This window comes from Emydura macquarii, unplaced genomic scaffold, assembly GCF_026122565.2.
Source record: "Emydura macquarii macquarii isolate MOO-44397 ecotype Brisbane River unplaced genomic scaffold, CSIRO-AGI_Emac_v2 contig_968, whole genome shotgun sequence".
NCBI classification, from domain to species: Eukaryota; Metazoa; Chordata; order Testudines; family Chelidae; genus Emydura; species Emydura macquarii.
Window position 1 is genome coordinate 16,681,263 of NW_027131105.1, and position 12,119 is coordinate 16,693,381.

Genomic DNA, 12,119 nt, shown 5'->3' on the forward strand with positions numbered 1-12,119 from the left:
AACACTTTATGATGAAAGTCACTAGTGCGCACTCCAGACTGGATTAATAATAAAGCCAAATTTCCAGTCATTTTTATACACAGATCTATGATTTAAAGGGAGTGTTTAAATGTTGGCCTGAATTCCAGATGTGATGACATGAGGGGTTAGAGTCCTGTGTATACAGGATTCTGTGTCAAGTCTGAGACTCCCAGCATTTTTTAGTTTATCTGGCAACGTGTCACATTCAATGAGAAGAAATAAATAATACAATCAAAGAGCATTTCGTATACCACTAAGGCTTCCTAAATGATACACCTTTAAGAGCCTGATCCAAAACAACTTTGAATCAGGCCCCAAATGTGGCAGAATAATTATACTGTCATTTCATAACACTGTACTCCTAAGCCACTCCTCCGACACCTCAAAAAAAAAAATCAAAACCCTACCTCAAGCAGAGTTTTAACCTTGGAAAGGGAGAAGTGCCAGAGACTCCTTGAGGTTGAGGAGGGACTTTGAGTGTTGCTATCGATTTTACATGGAAGGCACTCCGATACTATGGTGATGTGTAGCAGCAGAAAACTCTAAAATAGACATTTCAACCTCTGCTGCTCCAACAAATGTGGTACAGCAACTCAGTTCTATCTAAGCCTTCACAGATAACATATTTTGGTGAACCCTGTTAAATAGCGTCACGTCACTTGAGTCATCTAAAATTAGACTGGATACATCCTTCACAAACACTAGTAGGGAGTAATACCTTTTCATCGGTGGGAAGGGCTGACAAAATCACTTAAATTCTTCTCCTTTGTTAATTTCAATTATTCTAATGCTGTCTGTTTTACAATGACAACCGACACTAGGGCTTTATTTCTTTAGCTGAAACCCCACTAGAGTTCCCAAAGACCTATTTTATTCTATTCAAGCTTTTATACTGCCCTCTTCACTGTAGTACGGGCACCTTCCATTAGTGCATTCAGCAATGTGGCTACCCATCTGTCGCCCGGAAAGAATGAAGGTGTTTGTCCACTTCTAGTGCAGGCATGACCCTTACCGCTTGCTGAGGTATGACATGGACAGTGTCGGGAGACGAAAGCCACCTCTGCCACCTCTGCTTGTGCGGAAGCATGCTGTCACTCCAGGAATGGTGCTGGTAAGTCTCTGAAAGTTTGGCCTATGGGAAGGACCCTGAACCTTTGGCTCAGTCACTCAGTCAGAATGCTGTGTCTTTACGCTGTATTGTACTCATGGGTGACTACATTAGACAAAGTGCAGCCTGCCAGCCAGCTCCCTTGTGAAGGAGGCTGAGTACCAGCATGAGCTGAAGGAGAGTCACTGACTCGTTAAAACATCTGTTTGTTGGCGATGAATCATATTAACCCTAGGAAGGGTGGGGTTTAAGGCAAGAGGGACGTTTCCTTGCCAAAAATAGAGATGGGCCAAAGCTGCAATATTTCAATATAGATCCTGATCCAAACTTCCCCACATTTGGGTGGCTTCAGATCTCAAGTCACACAGTTCCAATCCACCTTTATAAAGCGGGGCCCAAGCCATGAATTTCCCCCAAATTTGAAAATGGCTGAATCCAACGTCTCTAACAGGAACCAAAGGCCCCCCTCTATGTGTTCTTCCAGTGCACCTCTTGTCTTCTTTCATTATGCACATGCATTAACGAATCAGGAGGTGAATGTGTGACAGGGGAGTGTCTACAGCTTTTCTGTTTGGTCACCTGTCACCTTCCTGTTTGACTGCAGACGCCTTCTTTATGTTGTTTTTACCAATGCAGGAGCAGTTCAGCTTCATCTAGCAGCTTTTGTCCGGAAGGCTGTCTGAGCACAAACTTAGAGTGATATACAGTCTCTACCAGGACTCACTTTACCCCTCCTTGATATGTAGCCATTTCTGTGTGATGTGCATCAGAGAAAAACTATATAGCACAGCGAGATTACTGAACCCTTTAAGACAGGAACTGAAGAATAACATATCTGGATGAAAGTACAGTAGCAGTTTAGGGTAGCAGAATGTTACCCACATTGGAGTTTGGCTAGGACACTGGGGTTGACACCCTTAACACTTAAGCACACATGTAAAGTTAAATAAATAACCATAAAGAGCACTCACTTATAATTATAAAATTAACCCTGAAGCATCCTAAAGCGCCCTACAAATAATAGACATAGTCTCTCAAAACTAATAGTAACGGCTACATCACAAAATAAATAAGTATTCATGAAATATTTTAGAGAATCCCCATGGGTCAAATCTCCTGTTCACTTCAGGATAAGGACTTCAGGACTTTGCCTTCAATATTTAAGCACTCAGTGAATTTCTGTTAGTGTAGACTCTTCAGCTGTTCTGCTCCATAAATGTTAGTATGTTGGTTATTCCTAATCAGCTGATGACCGTGAATAATTTCACCAGCCCTCGCTAATATCCAGCCAAAACCCTGTCCTCACCCAGTCACTGCTGTTATATGGCATTTTCTATACAAAGACCACACCATTTACAATTAATCTAGTCTCTCAAGCTGCCATGTGAAATAAGCCCCATCTCCATTTTGCAGATTGAGAAATGGAGGCAGGAAGAAATGAAGGGCTTTGCCCATATTGCACATCAGATCTGCAACAGAGCTGGGACTAGAACCCACTTTCCTAAATCCCACATTTGGTACAGAAGAAATACCGCGATTTTGAATGGCTAGAAATTCCACTGCTTTAGGAAAGGCCAGGGAAGTACAGTTCCCTTCTTGGGAGTCCTGGCTTACACAGTGAGATGTTTTTATTTGGGTTAATTGAAAGAGACGCCAAGTCAGATAAAGGTTGTATAAGAGGCAGAGTCTTTTAATGAATGCCCTACTGTGTTCCAGAATGGCTCTTTTACAGCCTTGTAAATCTTTGACTATGGAAGTGTAACACTCTTGTCTCATTGGACTGACAGAACCAGGGATTAGAATGGTTAGAAGTCTCTTATTCATTCCCTTTAACAACCAGAATCCATTGGCTGACCTCCTCAACACAATTCATCTTATTGTTAACATACAGCTTTGATGTACAGGCAAATACGATTCTATGGTCAAAACAGAGGTCATTGCAAAAGCGTGTGAAGTTCATAAAGTGGTTTTACTTGAAAGGACTTTGATTTGTGTAACCAAGAACTTATTGCTAAAGCTTTTCCATAGAAAGGACCTAGATGAAGGGTGACATTTTAATGACAGATTTGTTGAAGTGTAGTTTTTCAAATAAGGTTCTGATAATTGTCTGACATGAGTAATTTTAAAGCACAAGAGAGGTGAGGACTGCAATTCTGAAAAGAAAAATAGGGATGGTTGGGGGAGACAAATATAGAAAAATTGATCCAAATCAAGAAAGCAGCATGAAAGTCAGGCAACCTGGATTCTCATTCCAGCTTTGCTACTGATTCACTGTATGTCTTTGGCCAAGTCACTTAACCGCTCTGTGCTTCAGTTTCTCCAGCTGTAAAATGGGCATGATGATATTAATTTGCCATTGTGTAAAGTGCTTTGATAACCTGGAATGGCAGCTGCTGAGTAAGTGCCAGTTATACCGATTGTGCTTTAGTAGGCAGATGTGCAAAAGCTCATGTTATGCCTGTTTAATCTCCCATCCATGTGGCACATTGCACCAATTCTCATCATACTCTTAAGTCCAGCTCCCACACCCTTGTCCCTGCCCCAGAATTTTTTATCTTTGTGGCCAGCAGTAAACAGATCCCACACATGCCAGTATCTGACCCCATGAAATGCACCAAATCCCTCTGGAGGATTTAAAAAGCCCTGTGTGGGTGGTGGCAGGAAAGGGGAGAGGAGTGTCTAGGAAAGGTCAATTGGTCTGCTCAGCTGGGCTGCGTGTTGTGATTCCTTCCTGGACAAATGCCACCATTTGAAAATGTGTAAATGCCTCTTGACAGCAACTGCATTGGTGAGTGTCGTGTGCTGTGCTGAATAACTGAGCTGAGCTAATATAGAGAGCTGGAGTAGAAAGCAAAATTATGAGGCTCTCACCCAGGGAGGAGTTCTTTATCTAGGAGTGTTTGAACCGTTGAAGTTGGCCATTCCACTCTAACTGACCCTTCCTGATTCCCTTTCCTCTTCCGTGACTGTTACAGAGAGAAACTGACTCTTATCGACTGCTAATGGAGCTTTACCTTACTGAACCTCTTGCACAAGTCCGCTTGTGGACATGTGCTCTAATGGGTACTAATGTGATGGGACCCACCTAATTTGTCTCTTGTGATGTTTTCAGTTTCCATCTTTCTGCTGCATTATTAAAAGCAATAATGAGTTTGGTTCTGAGATGCAGATCTTGCCTGACATCTTCTTCCTCCTCCTTGAGGGTAAGCCGCCTGACCCTTGTACCCAGCGTTTAATTTGTAATGCCAGGGCTCAAGCAATTTTTTTACTTTCATAACTGATGCAACAAGCTCAGAGGTGTAAGGGCTATGAACTGCCAAGCCTACAGGTGCTGGGGCTCAGGCCTAGCAAGTTCTGACCCAAATTATGCACTGCTTGTACCCCCCAGTTTAATCAGCACTGAGCTTAATAGTTCACTAATCACTTGAAGAATTCTCCAGCCTAGCCCCGCACACCTATTCCTCTCCCTCAGCAAAGAAGTATAAATCAGAGCAGATCTGGGCAAGCGCTGCTCTGAGTTTTCTGTAGGTAATTTGGTGACATCTAAATCAAGTTCCCTTTCACATCTTGCAGAGCCCTTTCCCACAGACCCGCTCCCGTCACTGAGCCAGAATGTTTGTGCAAAGCAAAAGCAGTCAGTAAGTGCCCAAAGCACAGGTTCCACGGGAGGTTGCCTGCGGACGCTGTGGATATGCCTTTGCATGAAGGTTCATTATAGGAGTGCTCAGGCGGCCATCTTGAAATGTCTGTGGCTTAGGTGACCGATTATCTAGGGTGATTTATCACACTTAGAAGAATACTTACACTGAAGACTTCCTGAATAAACTATGTGCTGGAGTTTGTTTGTGAATAGCCAGCACACCTGTCAGGCCTGCAGTCCTGTCAGGAGTCAGTAAATGAGCGTGGCCACGCCAAAAGACCTGACAAACCCTCCTCAGACTGGGATGCCTCAACAGAATTGGAAGGGGCTGTTAAAAGTCTAATAGCTGCAGTCGTTTTACAGACCTGCTGCTTTGCCTGCAGGCGGGCTGGGAAATGAAGTATCAGCCTGTAGGGGGTTTATGAGTAAGTAGAGGTATAGGGTCAGATTCCCGACTGGTATGGCTCCATTGCCTTCTTTGATTTAAATGGAGCTATGCAGCTTTACACCTGCTGAGGAACTGTCCCAAAACATATAAAATAAATTAAGCAATCTTGCTTTTTTTTAAAAAAAAAACCAAAAACCCACCTTCCTGTTAGTTGTTTTTCCTGCCAAGTCCCCTCTGCCAGAAGCAGACCCGATGTCACTGATGGAGCTAAGAACAGAAGCCAGGAGCCCTGGTATTCTATCCCCTGCTGAAGCTACCAGACTGTTGTTGGGGCTGCTTCAACACAGCTGTTAATTGAATGTCTGCCAGACTAGATGAGTTTTGCTGCGTGATCTGAAGAGGCAAAGAGTTGGGCTTACCCTCATACCTGGTGGAAATGAGGTTATTCACCACAGGTCTTCCAACCACAAGGCCCTGCTGTTGCTTCATTTGATTGTGAGCCTGGTCTATCATCCGTAGCATTGCTGGAGAACTCACTTGTTGCAATTAAAAGTGGAAAAGGAGGCAGTGCCTGAGATAACATAGTCCTTCCCCTTTCCAGGGCTTAGAAAATGAGCAACAGGTCCTTGAACGTTGTGTAGGATCCGATGGGCAGCCAATGTAAATCATACATGGGGGACATGAAGTACTCTGGTTAGCTTGATCCTTTTAGTGGGCAGGCTGCTGAATGCTCAGCCATCTGTAGTTTGCAGGTGGCCACCTCGGACAGGCTAAATTAGCCAGAGTTGTTCCAGCATCAAGTGAACAAGCTCCATCCATTCATTCATTCATTCAACACAACTGCATTCCCTGAGTGCCTGCAGTCCCCTGTACTAAGGGGGTTGATGAATATGACAGCTGGAGATGCAAAATACTTGGGCAGACTGAGACTCATTCCATTTCAGAGAGACCACCCTGAAATGAGAACTTTCTCTAGGGAAATATTTCAACTCCCAACCCCCATATGTCTTGCATCTCTTTCCTCATCCCTTTCACATGGAGGGTAGATCTACAGGGAAAAATCAGGATATGTACCTAAAACTATCTCAGGAGACATTGAGTGGCACGTTAGCTTCATTCGGATGGACATGGAAACCCCTACCCAATATTGTAAAGCATGCGTAGGCGGGGTAGTAACACAGCCATTTCGCGTGAAAGTTTGTCAAGTAAATGGGTATACTGCACCTTTGTTTCAGAAACAGCTGCTAATTTCCCAGATACTGTAGATAGATGCCGGATGTATTTGGTTTTCTAGACACAAAGCCCTCCTGGCTTTCCTTTTGTGAGACGATATGAAAGTTTGGTAGCTAGCAATCCTAACCTCAGGACTGGCTTTCAATGTCTTTCTACACCCTCTGTAGCCACTCCTTGCAGTTCAGAGAGATTCATCAGATGACACCAGAGGGAGCTGCTGGCACTCAGAGCTCAGGCCAGCTGCCCACACACCACAATTTGAACAGAAGAGAGATTCACTTGTGAGACAGTCTGTGAGCTTCAGCTTGGAAGCAACCCTTTTCTTCCTCACACAGATGTAATAAATAGAGCGAGACCGTGGTAACCAGCTACCCACCACTGACAATTGCCCTTGGGCTTTCTGTGTCTCCCTGCATCCTGACTGTGTCCCGCCATCCTGATCTCTCATCCTTCCACTCTCTGTACGCTCACCCCACTCCTCTTGTCCTACCCTACATACATTCAACTATTCCTTGTCTCCTCCCTATTGCTCCGACCTCACATCTTCCTTCCGCACGCTGTTCCCCCTGCCTAATCATTGTGCTTCTCCAGCCTCCACACCGCTGCTCTGATTTCATATCCGCCGACTCCCTCTACTCCGCAAATCTCCACCCCCCCTCTCTGATGCCACCTGCTGTCCCCCACATCCATAGGCCATCTCGCTTTGCTACCCGCCTTTGCCACCTTCATCCTAGATCTCCTTCCTATGGTGGTCTACTGCTGGGGCAGGGTGGCGCATTGATTTGTGCTGCCCCCTGCGCTTGAAACTTTCTCCCTTTGTTCCACTGAGTCACTTCTCCTCCATAAGTCTTGGCATGAAATATCCCCTTTCCCTTATGATTTATGTGCAAAGGACACTAGGGGAAAAATAGAATGCCTGGTATTGAATTGTAATTTTTCTTCTCCTGCACTGCCCCAAATCAGGGAACAAAGTTTCTAGGGCTGTCAAGGCTATATTAAGATTTCATATGGAACGCAAATCTATCTATTTGTTGCAAATCATGAACTACATGAAAGCTGCTGCAGAATGTATCCTGCTGTAGGTGGAAGATGAAGGGCCCAGAACCACGCTGTGCTTTGCAGGAGGCTCAGCCCAGGAGAGGTGGGTGCAAAGGTAGCTTTGTGATAACGTCACACCTCTGAGATTCCAGGGCTCTTTGAGGACAGGCATTTGGTCCCCAGTGTAAGTTAGAGCGGCTCCTAGGGCTGCTCTAACGGAAGGTAGTTTCCATTAGCCACTACGAGGGTACTCTGTATTCCACAACAAATGGAGTACTCCACACCCTAGACACTCCTCTCCCTCCTGCCCCCAACCAGGCCCTTGTGCTGGGGGCTGAAGAGGATGGTGTAGGACTAGCTATGCCACCCCTTTCCTGGGGGAATTCTCCAGAGAGCCCTTTTTGACATATGCATCACTGGAGTGGCATGAAGAAAATGCAGGGAGGGGAAACTTCCTGTGGACAGTAGTAGAGACGGATGAACCGCAGCAGACTCAGGGGTTCAGTTTGGGTTGGACCCAATAATTTAGAACCCGGCTTTGCAGAAAGTTGCAAACCTGGACCCAGCTTTGGACTGATTTCTGGGCTAGAGTAGCAAACCCATGAAACTCTGGATTCACATAGCTTCTAACTAGGGAAGTAAGGCCACAGAATGTAAGCAGAAGTATCCACTGCTAAACATGTTGCCCAAACTCCTCAATGACTTGGAAGTTACAGTTAACTATTTCACTGCTGACCATTTTAAGTTTCAGAGTTAACTCACCATTAATTCATAGAATCATAGAATATTAGAGTTGGAAGGGACCTCAGGAGATCATCTAGTCCAACCCCCTGCTCAAAGCAGAACTAACTTCAGCTTAATTAAAAAGGGTGAAATGTTCATGGATATTTTTTGGTGAAAAATACAGCCCATTTTTTCAATCAGCTCTGTAGCTGCTTGAAAACATTCAAATTTTGATTTTTTTTCCCCCCAGTTAAATTGATTAATTTTTGCAAAAGTTTTCACAAAATTTTTTCCTATTTTTCAGCTGGCTGAAATTTTCATCCCAACCCAGGAAAACCAGAGCTGTTTCCAGTGGGTATCATTTTGATCATTTGGGTTCATTCAGCCTTATCTTTCATGGGAAGGGGTTAATAAACCCACACAGATTGAAACAAACGATCAAAAGAATATGTAAAAAAACCTCTTAATTTTTGCACAGCTTAAGTACTTCCCTTGAACCTCTGATCTGCAAGAGTAGGTTTGAGGTCTCACAAAAACCATGTCAGGAGATATCTGATATATAAACAGCATCTCTCTTGACTTTTCATGCTTCTGTTTCTACTCCTAACCAGCACTTAGACATAAAGGGAGGCATGCAAATGGAAAAAGTTGTCCTATGCACACACATCACCAGCTTCACATTATTACTATGTACACTTCTATCAAGTGCTCAGACATTCACTTCTCCAGATTCTCTGATGCTTCCAGCAGCTGTTCCAGAGGAAGGAGGGGGGAATGCTTTGATATTTCAGGTTGGCTCAAAGAAAATTCATTGCGTGTAAGCATGCCACAGATCAGAACCTACAATATTTTCCCCAATAAAACTCCTGAGAAGGGAAACCACCAAACTCCACACAACTATATGACCTTGAATAGGCCCAGAAATCACGCAGCCATATGTATGTTACGATCTTATCCAGTCTACTTTACACTATTCCTAAAGTACAACGTAGTAACTAGTTGTCACTGATGTCCAGCAGTTTCATAGAAACATCTCCATACTGTGAAAGCAGTTTTGCCCTTCTAATGGCAGACAGTCCCATATTTTTTTACCCCAAAAAGTGAGTTGAATTCCAGTCAGCACTGACGGTGTTAACTGCTCGGAAGGCAGAGAGTGTGCCTGCAGCAGTCAGAGCCCCTAACCACTGGATGAAAACATCTAAGAGTCCTGTGCAAAACAGGAAAGGGAAGCCATTTGGCCCCAGCTTTCATGCTTGGTTTTATTTTTTTATTGCAAAGCATTTTTTTCCTCTTTCTTCTTCCTGCCTGTTTGTCAACAGATGTACGCTGGAGGGAAACTGCTCTTTGGGGGCTGTGTTTTCAACGGATATGGCTGCAGCAAGAAGGACCTGCTGAAGCAGATCCGCCAAGCTCGCCTGGACTGCAAGATGGGTCACTTCCTGCCAGAGAGTTTCAAATTTAGGTAAAGCAGGAAATGCGGGAAAGGGGGGCCCATGTCACACTGAGGTCTGTTTGTAACATGAACTGGGCTAACTTGGAGAAATTGAGGGGGCCGTGATAAGGAGCTTGGGTGCATTGAAAAAGTCATTATCAGCTGTTCCAGTTAATAAACAGCGTGAACGGAAAAAATAAGGGAAGAAAAAAAGTGGGACCAAGTGGGATATTCTTCCCTCATGTGTCTCAGGTTCCTGGAAGCTCCTTAAATCAAAGCACTGTATCTCGATAGACAGGAGCATAACTAAGAGCTTCATTGATCACCCCGACTGTGTGGGCACGCCCAGAGCACAGACAAAACTCACAAAGGTCTGGTCTAGCATGTACTGGGAAGGACGCTGGTGAGGGATGTGGAGGGGATGTAGCTATGTTGTTATATTTCAATTCACTAAGTCAGTGGGTTGGCTTACAAATTTGGGTTGGGATTTTCTAAGCCAATTTGAGGATTTAACCACATAACTGAACATCTCCATCTTGATTGCCTGAGATTTCAACAACCCTTTGCTATGCCTGCCTACCGCGGCTGCCATCGAGAGATGAATATTTGACCACACTGAGGTGTTTCCTTTTATTCTGGCATTTGCGGGTTTCCACAGCCTTGGAATGGGAATGTGTTCAATTTAGTTACTGCTGGGAGTCAAGCGACAGTTTTGAATGGCCCCACTGGGCCCTACAACTTAAGTAAGATCTACTCACTTGCAGTTCAGGGACAGAGCTGAACTATACCACAGTTAGGACATGTCTACAGTGGGAATTTAATTCAGAGTAAGATAGGGTGTGAATTTAAAACAAAATAATTATTCCTGATTAATGCTAAACTAAGAGCATCCACACATGGAGTTATTCTGAATTAAACTGATTTGGAATGCGGCACACTTATTCCAGATTAAGAGCATCCACACAGGGAATTATTCAGGAATAGAGATTCCAAAATAACCCCCTGTGTAGAAGCCCTTAAACTCTCCCATACCTCTGAGGTAGAGAGATGCATTTATGGGGCTCACCTTGAGACCTATACTTTATTGACTACTATGCATATATTTTCACATTCATTCCACAGGTTTTTTCCCCTGTATATCTGAAGCTTCCGTCTCCCCCCCCCTCAAATTTAGCCCTTAAATTGTAACCAGCAGGCAGTTATCTACTTCATTGCACCGCTCCAGCCTCTGTGCTGTAGCCATGGCATTTCAATGTTCTCCAGAGGTCCCAAGGGAACCTCCTGGCACATGCAGGCTGCATTAGGTGTGTGCTTGTTTGGCCAATTTACATGACACATTAGATGTCAAGGAAGTGGTTAAATGAGGCAGTTTTAGACTAAATTCAAAGCCAGTTATACAGGCAGGATGGGAACCTAGTTCCCTCCCCTTCCCGCGCAAGCACAGTCCAGGCCTTTGAGGGTGCTTCAATATCAACACTCTTCTCCTCTCTGTTTTATAGCAAGGCTGGAATGTCTAACTCCAAGGTTTGGGTTGTGCTATTGAGTATCCTGACTTTAGTGGCTGGGCCGCTACAAGCCAGAAGCACAGAAGGATTTCCCCACTCTGAGCCCCTTTGATTTTTGAGGCAAATTCTGCTCCCCTTCTTCCACCCTGCAGGCACAGAAATATCAGAGGTCACTTTGATCTAACAAACTCAAACAACACTAGCAGCGAAGCCATGGCAGCACGGACTGTACAGGCCTGCCTAGGCCCCTGGCTATGTACTCTAGCAGCTAGTCCATGATTTAGGAACACTAGGCAATCTGATTTTCAATGAGATTTGTGCTCCTGAATCAGGGCTTGTCTACAGGGAGACATCCAGGAAAGTTAATCTGAATCAGCTAAAGGTGTGGATTTGAAGTAGGTTAGTTAAACCGCATTAAATTCTTGTGAGGATGCTGTTATCAAAGTGGCCTTGATTCAGTTTATCTTAATTCACTTCCCAAGTGAATGTCTACACATGTTGCGGTCACACCTCTGATTACAGTGTGGACATATATACTTTCAAAAATCCCATTTGAAATCCAATTAAATGGATGCACAAAAAGTGTGCTAGACAAATCAGAATCACAGATCTGCTACAACTAAAATAAAATAAATGAAACATACAATAAAGAAATAAATATACAAATGAATAAAATAAACACAATATTCAACAGGTGACAGCCTAATTGAATTGGGAGGCAGCGTGGCCCAGTGGATAGGATCATATGTTGGCAATACAGGGATCTCAGTGCTATCTCCCACTCTGTCACCATCTTGATGTGTGACCCTGGACAAGTCACTCTGGTAGATTTTTCAAAAACACCTAAGGGATTTAGAAGGCCAATTACTTTTGGAGGAACTCCTGCTCCTCAATACCTTAGATCTCCCCATCTGTAAAACGATGCCAATAATGCTGAATCTCCTTTGTAAAGCTCCTACAGCTCCCAGAGGAAAAGCATTAAGCATTAGCTGTTATATAAAATAGGTAACTCCAAATAAACTTCTTTCCAG

General features: G+C 44.0%; 1 protein-coding gene across 1 annotated transcript in view; it reads left to right on the forward strand.

Moving 5' to 3' along the window:
* The window catches only part of CUNH3orf20 (chromosome unknown C3orf20 homolog), a 44,989-nt gene that overhangs the window by 22,169 nt on the left and 10,701 nt on the right, over window positions 1–12,119 (forward strand). Inside the window, exons 11-12 of the mRNA XM_067544414.1 lie at window positions 1,016–1,132; window positions 9,471–9,613. Of these exons, the coding sequence (XP_067400515.1) occupies window positions 1,016–1,132; window positions 9,471–9,613 (260 nt within the window). The remainder of the gene's footprint in view (window positions 1–1,015; window positions 1,133–9,470; window positions 9,614–12,119) is intronic.